This window comes from Clupea harengus, chromosome 23 (assembly GCF_900700415.2).
Source record: "Clupea harengus chromosome 23, Ch_v2.0.2, whole genome shotgun sequence".
Taxonomy (NCBI): domain Eukaryota; kingdom Metazoa; phylum Chordata; class Actinopteri; order Clupeiformes; family Clupeidae; genus Clupea; species Clupea harengus.
The window spans coordinates 6667570-6686232 of NC_045174.1; the positions used below are offsets into that span (position 1 = coordinate 6667570).

At 41.3% G+C, this 18663-nt stretch overlaps 1 protein-coding gene across 11 annotated transcripts in view; it reads left to right on the top strand.

Moving 5' to 3' along the window:
* Positions 1 to 18663, top strand: part of ryr2a (ryanodine receptor 2a (cardiac)) — a 117890-nt gene that overhangs the window by 37527 nt on the left and 61700 nt on the right. For 10 of the 11 annotated variants that reach the window (XM_031560938.2, XM_031560942.2, XM_031560944.2 and 7 more), the window contains 17 exons: positions 1857 to 2013; positions 2501 to 2665; positions 3074 to 3195; positions 3481 to 3664; positions 3813 to 3948; positions 7787 to 7882; positions 8909 to 9027; positions 9120 to 9253; positions 9831 to 10072; positions 11316 to 11508; positions 11728 to 11944; positions 15380 to 15484; positions 15754 to 15857; positions 16405 to 16488; positions 16655 to 16814; positions 17821 to 17968; positions 18281 to 18489. In XM_031560938.2, the coding sequence (XP_031416798.1) occupies positions 1857 to 2013; positions 2501 to 2665; positions 3074 to 3195; positions 3481 to 3664; positions 3813 to 3948; positions 7787 to 7882; positions 8909 to 9027; positions 9120 to 9253; positions 9831 to 10072; positions 11316 to 11508; positions 11728 to 11944; positions 15380 to 15484; positions 15754 to 15857; positions 16405 to 16488; positions 16655 to 16814; positions 17821 to 17968; positions 18281 to 18489 (2575 nt within the window). Of the gene's footprint in view, positions 1 to 1856; positions 2014 to 2500; positions 2666 to 3073; positions 3196 to 3480; positions 3665 to 3812; positions 3949 to 7786; positions 7883 to 8908; positions 9028 to 9119; positions 9254 to 9830; positions 10073 to 10561; positions 10568 to 11315; positions 11509 to 11727; positions 11945 to 15379; positions 15485 to 15753; positions 15858 to 16404; positions 16489 to 16654; positions 16815 to 17820; positions 17969 to 18280; positions 18490 to 18663 lie in introns of those variants that run through there. The other variant, XM_031560946.2, reaches the window with a different exon arrangement.

Genomic DNA, 18663 nt, shown 5'->3' on the forward strand with positions numbered 1-18663 from the left:
AATAAGGTGTGCATCTCCCTTGCAAATACCACCAACAGCCCAGCTGGAACTGATAAAAGCTTGCTAACATGCTAACTCTCCCCTTTATATTGTTGACGATGTGCTGTGAAGGCTTTTCTTTCATTTGCGTGTTGTGTTTCATCCCAGACCATAAAACTACATAGTGCATAGTCTGGACGGCTAGTGCAAACATCAGGTGTGCATCTGTCCTTCACATGACCATATACTTATAGAATATAAATTGAAGATCATACCAAAAGTAGTTGCTCATAAAAACATACCTCAAAAAGTGGCAAATTTGTTACATAGTGTTGCTTTAAAAATCACAATCATAAGTGCTAACTATAAAGCTGTTCGCATAGTGTTTCATTTTGTAAGTTTATTTTTTCACTTTATCAGGCCAATGGTAGGTCATCTGTTATATTTTAGGTCACTGCACATATGTTGCTTTTCTGGGTGGTTTAGTGTTCTAAAAATAGTCTAAAGCCTGAGGCATTTTATCAAACTGACATTTTGGGGTTTGGGCCGTGCTTCTCAAGGACCTGCTCTTGTACAACCTGCATCTGTTGTCTAACTTTTACTTATTAACTTGAAGTTACAGTACACCTACCTTACGGTATAACCTGACCTTTTGAATACATTTTAAGGAAATGGAACAGCCTTTGTTTTTCTGTGTTAAGGCAAACAAATAGATACATCAAGTAGTCTTAATTTTTACCAGAAATACCCTAAACAATAAATTAACTTAGATACTTGTCTGGTCACTTGGAGCAAGCTTTACTCAATAACTAGGTGCTGATGTGACTGAACCAAATCCAGGACAGTGTTAGTGCTTCTTGGCCGCAAATAGCTACACTAAAAAATGCAGAATACATTATATGGTCAGTGTTGATTTGGGTCGCAGAATCCTAGTTTTTAGTTTGGTGTTTGCCACTGTAAGATATATACCACAACTGCAATCTATGCTCTATGAAGTCAGTGCAGAAATGGATATAGGGTTGGGTGGTGTTGGTGAACTGTGCTGTGATACACATCCCTCTGCTGGGTGACCACCCACTCTATGGGGCTCTCTGAATCTCAATACATTAATACAACTGTCAGGCAAGCTATTGAATTGAGATTCTATTTTGAATGAATGGAATGTATTAGCTCTAGGGCTGAATTAATTGTTTCCCCTTCAAATTGTAACTCAGATTCCAATTGCAATTCGAATGCACTGTGCTGTTGGTGTTAGCAAGTAGTTTTAGACAAACACTTAATAATCTTTAATTATCAATTTCATAATTTTACCCTTACATTAGAAGAAGTGAGCATGACTCTGTGGTCATTTCAAAACGCTCTCAGTGGGGTTTGATTTGGCTTCATTGGCTTCATGTGGGTTACTGTTGTGCCTGATCAGAAAAGAAAGTATCCTTTTAAACCACTCTTCATTATAGACTAGAGTCAAATAGTGTAATGGAACAGAAACTTTCTGAGTGAGCATAGGTCATCTTGAATATTTGTAGTCAAAAAGAATAAGATGAAAAGACATAGAACATTGGGAGCTCACCTGAAAGGACTGAAAGGATCACAACTTTTGCAGAAACTGTGAATGGAGAAAGAATAATTTCCATTCTAAATAATTGAAGGGGTCCTTCATGACATTGACAGGTCTGGATTTTATATACATGGAAGGTACATATATACAGTACATCTGTAAATATCTGCTGGTTTCAAGAAGTAAAATGGTTGTGGTCAATTATGTAATATAATATGACAGAATATGTAATATGTAAAAGGCACAAAACCTCTAGAAAAAATGTTTGCGTGGCGTTGTAAGGCCAGTTAAAATAAAATGACTTTTTTTGCATCTGCAGATGGAGTGGCAGTCACACGCGGTGGGGCCAGCCCTTTCGTCTCCGGCACGTAACCACCGGGAAGTACCTGAGCCTCCTGGACGACAAGAGCCTCCTCCTCGTGGACAAGGAGAGGGCTGACATCAAGTCCACAGCCTTCTGCTTCCGTTCCTCCAAGGTACAAAACATTGGAAGGTCCAGAGGCTCCAAAGATCTTACCAACAGACTATTGCCACAATTACAGCAAAGAGAGAACACTCTGGCATTATTATAAAGAGAGCACACTATGGAATTATTATAGTGGAGTGCAGCTGAAGCCCTAGTTTCCCAAACCCTTGTTCCCAGTAAGTAGGGACATCTGAGGTTGTCTCAGGCTGACAGCCTGTGGAGTGTGGATTTGTCCGTGGAGTATCTGGACTTGTCATTGCACCAAAAAAGTGCTTTTGTCATGTTGCTGTAACTGTATGACAAGGTGCTTGAGACATGTTTGTGCTCGTGGTACTTTCGCTAAGGACACCAGAACAACCACAACCACCACTGGTGTCCTTCATCTGGTCTGATGTGTCACGTGTCAAGTGAAGAAGATCCAACAGATGGAAACATACTCTTTCTGACTGAACTAACATTAACTTTCAAACTGTTCTTGTCCTCGTGTATCCCCATAGGAAAAGCTGGACTTGGGCTTGAAGAAAGAGGTGGAGGGCATGGGTGTGGCTGAGATTAAATATGGTGACTCTGTGTGCTACATCCAGCATGTGGACACGTGTCTGTGGCTGACATACCAGGCCGTAGACGCTAAATGTGCTCGGATGGGTGGAATACAGAGGAAGGTAATGTGGAGAATCATCTTGATTTATACAGTGTTCTTTCACTCATTAATGAGTTGATTTATACAGTGTTCTTTCACTCATTAATGAGTTGATTTATATAGTGTTCTTTCACTCATTAATGAGTTGATTTATACAGTGTTCTTTCACTCACTTCAAGATTTACTTAAGGATCCAAATATGTGGTTTAGCAACAAACTATGTTGTGGGTGGAGTATCATTGTAGTTGATACTATCAAATGTCAGAGGATAATTTTTCACTAATGAAATGGCCTTGCCTATTTGCCTAATTGCTCTTCTGGTACTCCCTTACAAAGGGTAAACACCATCGCTGCCATTTGTCTTCCTATGAACCACCTATATCAAATGGATTTGAAACGTGTCTCTTCTGCTGTTGTGTGTATCCTGTAGGCTATAGTGCATCATGAAGGTCACATGGATGATGGGCTGACACTGTCACGCTCTCAGCATGAGGAGTCACACACCGCCCGTGTCATCCGCAGCACAGTCTTCCTCTTCAACAGCTTCATTAGGTCTGTCTGTCTGTGTCTGTCTTTCTTTCTCTTTCTCTCTCTCCCTCTCTCTCTCTCGCTCTCTCTCTCTCTCTGTCTCTCTCCCTCTCTCTCTCCCTCTCTCTCCATCTCTCTCTCTCTCACTCTTCCTTCACACAAACACACTTATGAAATAGAATTGTTTATGGCAGCATTTTATAATAATATATAACATTCCCAATAAATGTATGATATAAAAATTCTAAAATATATACATTTCTAACATTTATGTGTCACTTTTATGTGTCACTATTTGTTCTACTCCAGGGGTCTAGATTTCTTGAGTAAGAAAGGGAAGACTTCCACGCTAGACTTGCCCATTGAATCTGTCAGCTTGAGTCTAGAGGATCTGATTGGCTACTTTCAGCCTCCAGAGGACCATTTAGAACATGAGGACAAACAGAACCGCCTCCGTGCTTTGAAGAACCGGCAGAACCTCTTTCAAGAGGAGGTAGATCAGTGTTTTATGGAAAATGTTTATGTACTGAATTGAGTGAAAATAAGTTTTTGAATACATCTTTGTATTAGATTTGATCTCTGAAGTATTGTGCTGTGTGTCTCTGTGTGTGTGTGTGTCGTCTCTGTACTTCACTATACAGGGTATGATTAACCTGGTGTTGGAGTGTATTGACCAGCTACATGTATATAGCAGTGCAGCCCATTTTGCTGATGTTGCTGGAAAGGAGGCTGGGGAAGCTTGGAAATCTATACTGAACTCCTTATATGAGCTGCTGGGTAAGAAGAGCTCTTCTCTTTCTCCTTAAGTCCTCTCTCTCTCTCTCTCTCTCTCCCTCTCTCTCTGGATGACTGTTTCTTCTCACTGAAACTCTACATTTTGCCAATTGTTCCATCAACCTGAAAAACTTTGTTAAGTATCACTTGCATTAATTGATATGAGAGCCATTGAAACGTTAGTAACTGTTGTAAAATCTCAAGTGTAATTGCTTTTCCAGCTCCATTTCAGCACATTTATCAACATTTATTCAATACTGAAATGTGCACCATAGTAGATGTAAAAACATCCAAGATCTAATAGTTTGTGACCATGCAACCCCCTTTTTGATGTGACTGCCACCATCCTCAACCCCCCTTTTTATTTCAATAAGTGACTGCGACAACCTGTCCGAAGGGTCATTTTATACCTAAAACAAGACAATAGGGGAGGTGACTAATTAATTAGCATTTCTGCCTTATTGCATATATATTATATTTGTGTCATTCTACAAGCACCAAACTTAGCTTTATTAAACTGATTTAAATTGTGACAGCGTTAACATGAGGTTTGTTTGTGAAAGCACGGTTGGATAGGCCACCTCCACAGGCAAACCTAGATCCAAATGTGTGTGTAGACAGGGCACTCGTATGAGATCCAAATGTGTGTGTAGACAGGGCACTCGTATGAGATCCAAATGTGTGTTTAGACAGTGCCCTCGTATGCGGCTCATATAAAAATGACATGCTGGGAAATTTAAGTGGTTTCTTAAGTGGTTACAAATTCAGCTGAGTGTAATCAAATGGAAGTGCAACTTTGTTCCACTTGAATGGTCGGTTGTAGTTGTTTGAAAGATGTAAATGATGCTTTTCTTCATATATGTATTACTGTTCTTCCCAGGCTTCTTCTTCTTAAGGACAGTGCCCACATTTGCACCGATATGAAGGCTCCCTTTCTCTCTGTCCCTCTTCATAGAACAGTAGAACTAGTACTGATAGGAGGCACCTTCCATATACTACTCCTTTTTCTTTCTCTTACGTCTATATCTACATACACTCTTTCTCTCCTCTTCCCTCTTTCACTCTATTACAATGTCCATCAATTTTCACTCCTTTTCTTCTTTTTTCATGTCAGTTTTTTCTCTGTCGACTTCTCTATACTCCTTCCCATCTCTGTTCCTTCTTTCCTTCATGTCATGTCTGTCATTCTTCCTCTCTATCAATCAATCATTCTAACGATCTCCTTCCTCCATCTATCTATCCCTCTCCAGCTCTTCTTTCTCTCCATCTCTGTGTCACATCATTTTATTCTCTTCTTTCCATCTTTCCTCTCTTCACTCTTTTATCCCTCTATCCCTCTACTGTCTCATTTGCCTTTCTAACTCAAATATATCATCAATCATTTCAGTCCCTCTCTCTCTTTCTATCCCTCTTTTTCTCTTCTCTCTCTCTCTCGATCTCATCTCGTCTTTTTCACACCCCTTTCCCATCTCTGTGTATCACTCTTCTTTCTCTTCTTCATCCCATCTTCATTCTCTTCACACTTTTATTCCATTTATTTGCTGTGTCATCTCTCTCTCCATTTCTCTCTGTCTCTCCTTTTTTAACTCCAATATATGAAGCCAAGAATGTCACTCTATCTATCCCTTTTTCTTTCCTCTCTCTCTCTCTCTCTCTCCTGTCTCTCTTTCTCTCTCTGTGTGTATGTATTCATCTATCCCTATTCATCTCCTCTTTCATACACTTTCTCTCAATCTCTGTGCATCACTCTATTTTCTTTCTTTGCCATCTTCACTCTCTTCACTATTTTATTCTATCTGTATGCTGTTTTTATGTCTGTGCGCCTTTCTCTATCTTGCCTTCTCCTCTTAACTTCAATTTGCTCTCTCTCTCTCTCTCTCTCTCTCTCTCTCTCTCTCTCTCTCTCTCTCTCTCTATATATATATATATATATATATATATATATATATATATATATATATATACCCATTTCTCTCCTTTCTGGCACTCCACATTCTAGCAACTACCATGACCACTTCAATTACCATAGCAACACCATACAAACCCTAGCAGTACCATACAAACACTCTAGCAACCACTACCATAGTGACACCCTAGCAACCACCATAGCAACAACCTCAACAACCATACCAATATCCTAGCAACCACCTTGACTACCATAGCCACACACTAATAACCGCTTTAGCAACCATCTAAACAACCATAGCAACAACCTAATTAGCACCATAGTAACCAGCGCTATTTCAGCAGTATGTGTCCTCTCGATCACTTTGCTCCTCTGATGAGCGTCTGTTGTCTTTGCCTTCTTTCAGCAGAAACAGACTGCAGTCAAGATTGTTTTCATTCATAGTACCTCGGTGGTGGAAGGACATACCTAGTGCTTTCCATTCCAGTGACTCACCTTTTTAAACATCGTCTGTCACATTAGTTCATTTGTTTGATTGTTTTATTATTCGTATTATTGTTGTTGTTATTATTATTATTATTATTATTATTATTATTATTACTATTATTATGAATTGATTGTTTTTACTTTAATATTTTGTAAGTCTCTTTGGAGCGTCTGTTAAATGCTGTAACTATAATTATAACTATGACTACCACAACTATCCTAGTGACACCCTAGCAACTGCCACACAAAGACCCTAGCAACCACCCTGAATACCATAGTGATACCCTAGCAATCAACATTGCAACAACCTCAACTGCCCTAGCAACACCGTAACAACCACACAGACTATCATAGTGACACTGTGGCAACTAGTCTTGTAACAACCTCAACTACCCTTTCAACCCCTATCAACTATCTCTCTCTCTCTTTCAAACACTCTATGTCTTTCTCTTATATTCTCTATATTTGAATATCTAACTGAACCATCTCTTTAAATTATTTGTTTCTAAACAGAATATCCTCTTTCGCTCTTTCACTCTCTCTGCTTATCTATCTATCTATCTATCTATCTATTTATCTTTCTTTTTTACTTTCTTTCTTTCTTTCTGTCTTTATCACCTTCCTACTCTCACACATGCTGTCTCTCTCTTCATGTCTCCCGTTCTCTCTCTCTATCTGTCAATCTCTGTAGGTGGAAGGTGTGAGTCTTAACATTCCTCTCTCCTCTTCCTTTTTGCCTTCTCCTCTGTCTGTCTCTCGCTGAATGCACTGAATTGCATTAACTGTTCTAATCTTTATCTTTAATAATAATATTGATTTTGTTTTTATTGTTGCTTTGCTAGCACTGGTATTTCCTTCAGGAAATGCAAATCTAGTTTCAAATATCCTTTTCCCTTTTTTGACACACAAAACCAAAAAAAAACATTCTTTCAATGCACATTTATATTCTGTAAAGCATTAAAACATTTTATCCTCAGATTTTGATTTAAAAGATTCAGAAACTACATACAATATACAGCATATCATTTGAATATGAACAAAAAGTATTTTGGATCATTTGCAAAGAGCTAGTGTACTCTAAGACCGAGATATGCTGCTAAATTGCATATGCTAAATTGTATATTCTGCTTTTCTGTATTTGTTAGTAGCAACTCATCAGTTAGTAGTCTGTGAGCTACCTCAGAAGCTTGGGAGCCTTAATGAAGATCAGCTGGAATCTGATCTGTACCCAGATAGATTTAGCTCACTATTCGACAACCAGCCAGTACTGCAGACTGCTCATTTAATGACTTTTTGTGTTTTCTTGTGATGTCTAATGATCATATCCCTCAGATCAGACAGTGTTCAGAGTTCAGACAGGACCTGAAACTAATCTGTAAAAGTAATGTTGGACTAACCTGGAAAAGGAAGCATATTATTGTTCTCTAATACTCCCCTGTGTTTCCTCAGCTGCCCTCATAAGGGGTAACCGGAAGAACTGTGCCCAGTTCTCAGGCTCTTTGGATTGGCTCATCAGTCGTTTAGAGCGCCTTGAGGCTTCTTCTGGTATGTACCGCCTCCCACCACAGCTGACTGCTGCTCTTCTCACAGTATTGTATGTATTCAAATAGCAACTTTACACAGAAACATGGCAATACATTGATGAGGGGTTAATGTGTAGGTACATTCACAACAACCATTTTATATCATACTGAGTGTGTTAGGTTATGCTGTTTTTTGTTTGTTTGTTTGTTTGTTTGCCTGTGTGTGTGTGTGTGTGTGTGTGTGTGTGTGTGTGTGTGTGTGTGTGAGTGTGACTAAGGGAGGGAGGGAAAGGATAGGAAGAGTATTCCATAAAGAATTCATGAACCCTCCGTCACTGCAGTTCCCCTAAAGAGAACAAACATCCATCAGCAGAGATCAGGAGCAGTATTTTACACACCTCTCTCTTTCACCATGAAAAACATCCTGAAACACCAGAAAACACTCCTCATACCCAGGTTCAATGCAACTGAAAGCCCTTTCCCTCTCATTGAAAGGCAAATTCTATCGAATTCTATTGTTTTTTGACATGTTGTGAAAAGATATGTGTGTAGTATGTAGTTAAAGCCAAATTGAATCAGTCACACTTTGGATGTCCATGCAAAGCTCCTTGTCATTATTTGCAGTGTTCTTAAGAGAGAGAGTTTGAAGGTGATTATTCACTTTTTAGACACTGCACAGATATACCTCTGCTCTGACTGCCTCTCCCTGAGACAGACCACAAGTCCATCTATCTGTTGTCTGGAAGATTTGAAAGCACAGCTATACACAAACAATGCCACATGTTCAATTTTTTGTTGAAACATTTTGATGTATTTTCTTCTGTTGTATAAGGGGTATCACTAATTACAAAATTAGAACCTCGCCAGGCTATAATGACAGAGACAATTTAGTTAGGATGCAGGTTTAGTCAAGTTTAGTCAGGTTTAGGTCTATGGAAAATAGAGAATGCTATCAGACGGTTTTAGGAATCTGTCTGTATTTGAATGTTTAATTTGCAGCCTGATATAAATGTGTTTCCATCTGTCTCCATTATTTTCCAAAATGTAGGAATCTTAGAAGTTTTGCATTGTGTCTTGGTGGAAAGTCCAGAAGCCTTAAACATCATTAAAGAGGGGCATATCAAGTCCATTATCTCTCTTCTGGACAAACATGGACGTAACCATAAGGTATGAGATTTGCACCGGTCTCAGCTCCTCATCCCCAGGTTTAACTGTGTTCCAGATATTTCTTTTTGTGACCTCTGATGCATTCATTGTAGGTGCTGGATGTCCTGTGTTCCCTGTGTGTGTGCCATGGTGTTGCTGTGCGATCCAACCAGCACCTCATCTGTGATAACCTCCTGCCAGGACGAGACCTGCTGCTGCAGACGCAGCTCGTCAACCAGGTCATCAGGTAGGGCTGTTACCCCTCACCCCCCCCCCCCCCCCCCCCCCCCCCCATCAGCTCGTCAACCAGGTCATCAGGTAGGGCTGCTACCCCTCACTCACCCCCTATCAGCTCGTCAACCAGGTCATCAGGTAGGGCTGCTACCCCTCACTCACCCCCCATCAGCTCGTCAACCAGGTCATCAGGTAGGGCTGCTACCCCTCACTCACCCCCCATCAGCTCGTCAACCAGGTCATCAGGTAGGGCTGTTACCCCTCACTCCCCCCCCCATCAGCTCGTCAACCAGGTCATCAGGTAGGGCCGCTACCCCTCACTCACCCCCCATCAGCTCGTCAACCAGGTCATCAGGTAGGGCTGCTACCCCTCACTCACCCCCCATCAGCTCAGAGAGAACACCAGAAAGAGTGACTGTATTCTGGCTTCTGCATTCCCAAAGTAATACAGCACCTTTCCAGTTGCTCATGCTCTTTTGTGGATCTGCGGATGTAACTTAATTCAACAAGATTTGTAGTGCTAAGTTTGAAAGTGTTTATTTTAAAATATTGAATGTTGAACTTTTATACTCCATCTCTTGATCCGCTAGCATGAGGCCCAACATCTTCCTTGGCATTAGTGAAGGTTCTGCCCAGTACAGGAAGTGGTACTATGAGCTCATCGTGGACACCGTGGAGCCCTTCATCACTGCTGAGTCGTCCCACCTGCGAGTGGGCTGGGCCTCCACACACGGCTACTCTCCCTACCCAGGAGGAGGGGAGGGCTGGGGCAGCAATGGTGTTGGTGATGACCTGTACTCCTACGGCTTCGATGGGCTACATCTGTGGTCAGGTTAGTTACTGCTAACATCATCTTTTGGTACAAGCTGTAATAAATGATTACTGTATTTATAACCACAAGTGCTCTACAAGTCTGTTGAGATGCAAAGACAAAATCATCTGACAACAATTCACTGAAACTTTCACTACTATTTTAGCTACATGAAGGCTGCCCTTTTAGAGCCTGACCTTTCCTGTATTTCTTAGTGTTATGTTATCTTTTTAAATATCAACCACTAAGATTTCATAGCATTGATATGATATATTCAATATATACACTGCATATATACACCATTACACAACACCAAACACTAGAAACACTAAACTTTTTATGTGGACCTTGCATCTGACGATTACTAAGGGGAGTGGCATGAATTGGCTGTGTTTGAAACAGTTGTGTATTCAGCGTGTGTGACTTGAGAACTATGCACATCGTATGACATTCAGTTCAAACTGTCTGAATCTTCCCTTTTGTCTCTTGCTGATGTACATACTTCAGCTACCAAAAGTAAGTTGAGGAAGTGAACATCAGCGGTTAAGTTGACATCTGTTTTTAATGCAGTGCATAAGCATGCACAGTTTCTTGTGAAGGTAATGTCCTGCTCTCATGGAAGTCAACAGATGTTGTGACAAGTAAGCATGGCACTAAACATCCAATCACAGTTCAACAGTCTGTTGTACTGTAAAGGAATATGTTCAAACAAAATGGTAAACAATTGAGTTAGATGGTTCGTCCTCCGCCTGTATTTAATAAATATCTTGGCACACAAACTATTTCTGGGGGTTCTGGATATCGGCGACCTTCACTTGTGTGCTGATCATCATATCATAGTGATAAAATCACAGGTTCATGACCAACTCATGCTAGTCTCATGGTGAAGTGTTTGAGAAAACATTCAAAACTTTACACTTGCAAGCAAATGTATTTTTCTTTCACTCTGTGGTTGTTCATGAATGAAATATACATATAAAAAACATATACACATGGCTTCCATTCTTATCAGCTTGGGTTTAAATACCTGAGTCAGTTCTTTAATTGGCATTGTACAGGTAAATAACATAAATACAAACATTCATACTTCTTTTCCATTTTATGGCCTGTCAAATATTGTGTATAATACACAAAAGTAGATTGTGTAAGAGACCATCTTCATGCTTTGTTATATGTTAAGATGGCCAAGCATTTAAATATGGATCGTGTCTTGTCCTCCAGGCTGTGTTTGTGTTTTGATGCCTTCCCGTGTGTTGGCGTCCAGGTTGCATTGCCCGTACGGTCAGCTCCCCCAGCCAGCACCTCCTGCGCTCAGAGGACGTGGTCAGCTGCTGCCTGGACCTCAGCGCCCCCAGCATCTCCTTTCGCATCAATGGCCAGCCGGTCCAGGGCATGTTTGAGAACTTCAACTCTGATGGGCTCTTCTTCCCTGTGGTGAGCTTCTCAGCTGGAGTCAAGTGAGTCAAGGGGTTTTGCCTTTATTTACCTAAATATTATGACTGCAATATTAAATGTTTTAAAGTTTTCTAATTGAACTATACATCATACACACACACACACACACACACACACACACACACACACACACACTATACATCATTTGATATTGAATATTGAATTCAACCATATGGAGATGCCATTATTGAAATCCTTCCATGATTTTCTCCTTTTAAAAGGGTGCGTTTCCTGTTGGGTGGTCGTCATGGTGAGTTTAAGTTCCTGCCCCCACCAAGCTATGCTCCCTGTTTTGAGGCGGTGCTTCCTCGAGAGAAGCTGCGCGTGGAGCACACTCAGGAGTATAAGCAGGACCATGGAGCCACCAGAGACCTGCTGGGGCCCACACTCACCCTCTCACAGGCTGCCTTCACCCCCATCCCAGTGGACACCAGCCAGGTACCAACCACACGGATGCAGGCCATAGCTGTTTATTCAGAAGGAGAAGTAGCACATTCCTCTATACACAATACGTTGCCAGTGCTGACTAGACAAGCTGTTAGCTGAATCAGCAAACCACTTCAAAGTATTTTATAATTCACCATTTTTAGCTACCGGTTATTCATTTGAACTAATTCATTATTCTTAAGAACTTCAAACGTGTCAAATATAGTGTTTTCTTGAGGCAGGCATTGGGGGAATTTAAGCAATTCGTCTCACCTCAAACATGCAGGAAATCCCTTGGCAGAAAATAGTTTGCCAGAAATGGCTAATGGATCAAGGTTTACTCTATATCTAAGACTCCCTCAAGTCCTGGATTCAGAGGGCATGCCTAACACTCTGACCCTTGCATGCATAATGAAAAAGAGACATTAAGGTTAGTTGAGCACTTGAAACTTGAACTTGAAAACTCCTGTATGTAGCATTTATTTGGAAAGTTGACATGAAATTGTTTAATAAGGGTAAATTGTGGTTGTACCTGATCATTGATTTCATAGTGCAATTTTGACATTCTTCACATTCTTTGTAGTCACAGTAACATACAACAGTAGGCCCACAGTGTACTGCACAGAATGGTACTGTACACACTATAGCAGGGGTTTTCAACCGGGGGTCCGTGGCCCCCTGGTGGTCCGCGACGGCATTGCAGGGGGTCAGCGACATGAGCCTATGTTCACCATCAGTTCACCATTGATTTTTTATTTATTTTTATAAATTCGCTTTGATATTTCAACACATTTCAAGATTACACTTGAATATCGTGAAAAATATTGAAGAAATTACACTGACAAGTGCTACAGGCCGAACATGTGCGCGGGGGAGGGGGCGTGGCGATGGCGGTTAGTGATCTACCCTGATAACTGCACATATTTAAGTGTTATAGGCAGAATATCTGTGCGGGGGGGGGGGGGGGGGGGCGTGGTGGCGGCTGGCGATGTACCCTGATAATTTCACATATTTAAGTGTTATAGGCAGAATATCTCTGCGGGGGGAGGGGGCGTGGCGGCGGTTACTGTTTGGTGAAAATTCACCCTAGTTACCTCAGGACTCCGGAGCTGTAGATCAGTATATTTATTCCATTGCAATTGGGCTCACCCCCAGCACAAGGCTGAAAGTGAAGCAATGATAAACACATCGCACAAGGTTTATATAGACAGAAGTTGAGCGTTCAGCAGGGATAACCACGTGGTGGATTTCCGAAGTGCAAGGCAAGGATGGAAGTTTTGCAAGGTCGGAAGAAGCACAGTTCGACCCTTCTTATCACTTCTGGTCTAAACATGCTCTGTCCCAAGTGGCAGTGTTTTCTTTTGAGGCTGTTGATTAGGACCCAATCTCCTGGCCCAACCTTGGTTTCAGCCTCACAGGTTCCTGTGAAGCAGAGAGTTCTGAGAGCATTTTGCTAATTCACATTTTTGCCATATATTCTGCAAATGTATATTCAATCTCTTTAGCTGTTTCAGCAAATGGTTTGAGAGTTTAGGCAGTGTAGATTCTTCCATACATTATTTCAAACAGTGATAACAACATATATGCTTACTATCCCCACTTATTGAGGCATGTTTTCACCATGGCTCAATATTGCAGCATATCTTTTAGTATTGTGAGATCTAATTCTTCAATTGTGTACGTGTCAGATGGTTGTTGTAGTGCGGCCTGGTTAGTGACCTTGTCTGCTTTGTGGTTTTCCAATGAAACCGGGTCTTTTGCCTGTGTGTGTGTCAGATGGTTGTTGCAGTTCAAAGTGCTTTACATAAAATCAATAAAAGCAAGCAGCAAGAGCAATACATGGAGTAAAAAAAAATGATCAACATCGTATCAGAACCTGATGTTCCGATAGGCTTCTTGGATTACTAAAATCATGATAAAAGGAATAAAAATAATTAAAGTAATAAAACCCTTCTGCATGGTCTTAAGCTCAGTCGGAACCATAGTGCTGCTTCATAGAATCCTCCTTACCCTGTTAAATATTTTCCCTAGCTATGTTTCCCCGCCCAGAGGCCACCCTTCCTTCTATACCCTTCCTTCAGAGGCCTTCTCGTCTTCTTCCACCAAACGCGCTTCGGGGCTTCGGGAGAGACACTAGCTCTCCTTTACAGGCTTAAGGAAGGTGACTGCGCCCAGGGGACTAGAACATTCGTTAGGGAAATATCTCTGAGAATAACATGTGATATATTGAAGCTACAATATGGTTTCCGACAGTGCCATGGTACCCTTAAAACAGTTTTACAGAGAAATAATAAAAATAGTGCAAGTTAAAATTAACAAAAGTTAGTCACAACCCCCCCCAAAAAAACTATACTAGCGTGCACACACAACAAACAAACAATATACTCACAAACAGCTCGGAGTCCCCTATACAACCCCTATAGTCTAATTCAATTCCTTCACTCTCGGCTCTCCTCGCTGGCAGGCCCTGGCCTCCTTCCAATTCAAGTTGGAGGTCTTTAGAAAAACGGAGTCTCGTAAGCCTCCGTACGGTTCAGGTCCTGATGATTAGCCCAGCGTGGAGAGTCGATGAGGTTGTTGGAATCCCGGTCACGAGCCCCCAAATATGATAGGTGAAAATTGACCCTAGTTACCTCAGGACTCCGGAGCTGCATATAAGTATATTTATTAGACAAACAACAATTGCAATCGGGCTCACTCCCAGCACAAGGCTGAAAGTGAAGCAATGATAAACACGCACAAGGTTTATATAGACAGAAGTTGAGCGTTCAGCAGGGATAACCACGTGGTGGATTTCCGAAGTCCGAGGCAAGGATGGAAGTTTTGCAAGGTCGGAAGAAGCACAGTTCGACCCTTCTCTAAACATGCTCTTGTACATATGCAGACTAAGTGGCACCTAATATTCTACACACACGCAGAAACACAGAAAAGCCATGTTCCTGCTTACATAAGTACATGATTTATATAAGGTAATTAATAATACAAGGCACTTGATTATTATATTCTTAAGTCATTAACAGTGTTTGGAAATTATCTCCATCAGTTACAAACACGCACGCGCGTGCAGGTACATCAGTGGGCCGCAAATTACTTTCTAGTCAGAATGGTGGTCCCTGGGACAAAACCAGTTGAAAACCCCTGCACTATAGGATCCTGGTTTTAGTCTTTAGTTTTCATCAAATGTCAGAAGCAGGCCTTGAACAGTTGCTGTTGTGGATATATTAGACATTTCTCTATAAACTGTAAACTACAAACACAGCCATCAGACTTCAGTTAAGCAAAACAGCGTATAGACAAATACATTATTTCAGCTGATCTGTCATTAGATACCATGGCGTACAGCATCATATGACTCTCTCTAGTCAAGTGAGGACAGGACATGTGAGGACATTCAGGACTGTGTGTTGATCTGCGTGGTCACATAGGCTAATGTCCTTTTGACTTTAGATCGTGCTGCCCCCTCACCTGGAGCGGATTCGTGAGAAGCTTGCTGAAAACATCCATGAGCTCTGGGTGATGAACAAGATTGAGCTTGGCTGGACATATGGCGTGGTGAGTAGGTCATGACAAGATTGGGCTACTATGAACAAAGAAATACTTGGTAATTTAAATGTAACACAGATATTTAGGAGCACAATGAAAAAAAAGTCCAGTAAAACTGACAACCCTGATCTCAAATGGACCTATGCAATAAAGATGCTGTACTGAAAAACAAATAGGCCATTGGAGTTAGAAGTTTGTTTTGGACACAATGGCCCCAAATGTCTGTCAAAGGAGTGATCTGTCTGGATTAGCCATTCAATGTTGTCTCCTTGCTGTAGATACGGGATGACAACAAGAGACAGCATCCCTGTCTGGTTGAGTTCTCCAAGCTTCCGGAACAAGAACGCAGCTACAACCTGCAGATGTCTGTGGAGACACTTAAGTGAGTTCAACTAAAATCCTCTCAATGTTTACCTTCCTTTTTAACACCCCCCTTTTCTGTTACCCCCCAAATTGTCTTCTGCTTCCCTTTTCTATATTTATGTTTGTTTGTTTGTTTGTTTTGTTTTTGTTTTATTTTGTATATCATTTTCATTTCTCTACCATTCTGTCATATTTTTGCAAATATTAGTGCCCAAATTTGCTCATTTAGGTTCATGCTCTTTTCTGATGCACTTAAGTTCCTGTTGAATGTTCCTGAGTTTCTCTGTTCTTGAGGCCAATCTCTTGATAGTCACAAGAGGAACAGCTTGAGTGTAATTAACTCAGTGATGCCTTTATTTAGCAGAGCTGGAGAGGGGAAGGATGGAAGGCCGTGTTCCCATAGATTAAACTGCATAATGGCTGACTACATTGGTCATATTTTTGAATCGTGTCAGGTCACTTGACTTCATGTGTGCCTTGGTCATTGTAACTAGCCTTTGAAAGTTGTCCACAAGTGTTGACTTTAACCCCGGAAGACATTACAGATCATCTTTATTCTTTGTCAGGACCCTTCTGGCACTAGGCTGCCATGTTGGCATGGCAGATGAACACGCTGTTGAGAAAGTCAAGAAGCTGAAGCTCCTATCCAAGTGAGTATGAGATGTCTTGAACCACGGAGCTTTTCAAGGAATGAAATATACTTTAGGTCAATTAAAGTTAGCAGTCAGTGTTCCAAAATGAATACACATCATTGTGAAATACATCATTGTACAAGTTTTATTTTTATTTGTATTATTTGTCATTTTCATCTTGTAGATATGAACTCTCCGGTGGGTACAAGCCCGCTCCCATGGACCTGGGTCACATCAGACTCGTCTCCCCCCAGGAGGCCATGGTGGACAAGCTGGCAGAGAATGCCCACAATGTCTGGGCCAGGGACCGGATCCGGCAGGGCTGGACGTATGGCATCCTACAGGCACGTTGCTGAGCAGTTCCACTATTAGGGTAGTTGCAGTAGTTGCTCGGCTAAGGCTTGTGAACTCAAGAACAATGGAAATGTTAGCCTTGTAGTAGTGATTTAGCTTGCCTGTATGGTAGTTATTAATGAGAATTTTAATCATAGACAAAAGTTACATGGTTAGCCTCATCAACCAGAGCATGTATAAAGAAACTTGAACATGATGGGCCCTAGTTTGACGGCAAAAACAGCTGGCAGAAACGGTGGCACGTGTTGCACAAACAGTGCTGCAGAATGAGCGGCAAAGGTGTGGTCAAAGGCACTAAGTTGGAAGAGCCAGTCTGAAGTTAGTTAGTAAAAGGTTTGGCTAATGCCAACCAATAGCATTGTCAAGCAATCCCTTTGAACTGAATGCATCAGATGAGATTACAATGTAAGAAGACACATAGTTGTAGCTCGTCAGACATGTTTTAAAATGCCCAAGCCACACTCTTTCAGACTGACTGTTATTTCGTTAATCAAGGTATGTGATTTGGAGCCTGTAAAAAAGTTATTTTGGTCGAGATCAATATAGCCCATCTCACGTCCATTCTGGTGAATTGATTTCGGCCTAGAATGTTGTCCAAATGTCCTACAATGTCCAAACATCTACTCATCTAATGGAACACACTTACAACGTCTGAGCTAGCTATTTAAATGAAAAATGTATAGCTTACACCTTTCCTGAAATGTTAATGTTTCAGTAGACATTCTGGCACTTCGTGCAATGCAACTTGGGAGCAAAAGAGGTCATGGCCAGGTTCCCCAAGTAGCGTTAGTCTCAGTAGTTTGTAGAATCCCCCTTACGAATCTTCACACAGAAACCAAAATAGTGTGGAAGAGGAGTTTGAGACTGGTAGATAAAACCAACCAAGCAATCTCTCAATGAAATAGTTTGAGTCCATCCCTGCCGATGGACTTAGAGAAGGATGGAGGAGTTTGAACGTGGCATGAGTAAGAATCTCTCACCTTTGCTTATTCTTAGGACGTGAAGAGCAAGAGGAACCCACGACTGGTTCCATATGCGTTGCTCGATGAACGGACCAAGAAATCCAACAAAGACAGCTTGCGAGAAGCAGTGCGTACATTACTAGGCTACGGCTACAGCCTTGAGGCCCCAGACCAAGACCATGGTGGGTCCTTCATTCCCAAATCTCTAAAACTGTTGTCAAATCAGATTGATGTTGAGAGAAAAGCAGTTTGATGAATAAAACACCCCTGTACATTAGCAACTAAGAATGTTTTGATGTAAAAACCATCATACTAAACATCCTGGTTTAAAACAAGAAAATTGTCCCTGTTACCATAGTCCCTGATCCCTTTTTAGTTTAGAGTATAGGGGCTGATCTACATTGTCCTTATAGTCAGGTATGTTGAAGGTCATACCTAGGTTATTCCATCCCCAGATGTCCAGATTTGAATATAAATTCTCGTTCACCCACCAGCATCCAGAGCAGACATGAACAACATGTCAGCCGAGAGGTTTCGTATCTTCCGTGCTGAGAAGACCTACAGTGTGAGCGTGGGGAAGTGGTACTTTGAGTTTGAGATGGTGACCTCTGGGGAGATGAGGGTAGGGTGGGCCCGACCAACCTGCATGCCTGACCAGGAACTGGGCTCTGATGAACACGCATTTGTCTTTGATGGCTTCAAGGTAAGTACACACACATACTCATTGAGAGTTTAAAATATTTCAATTTTGTCTGAAGATTTGTCTGAGATTTGTGGCAGACATTTGTGAAGTGTGTAGTAGTTGTAGCATGAATGCTATTGTTACTACATGGGGTAGAAGTAGTCCCAGTTTCTACAGAGTGTTACATTTGATCCA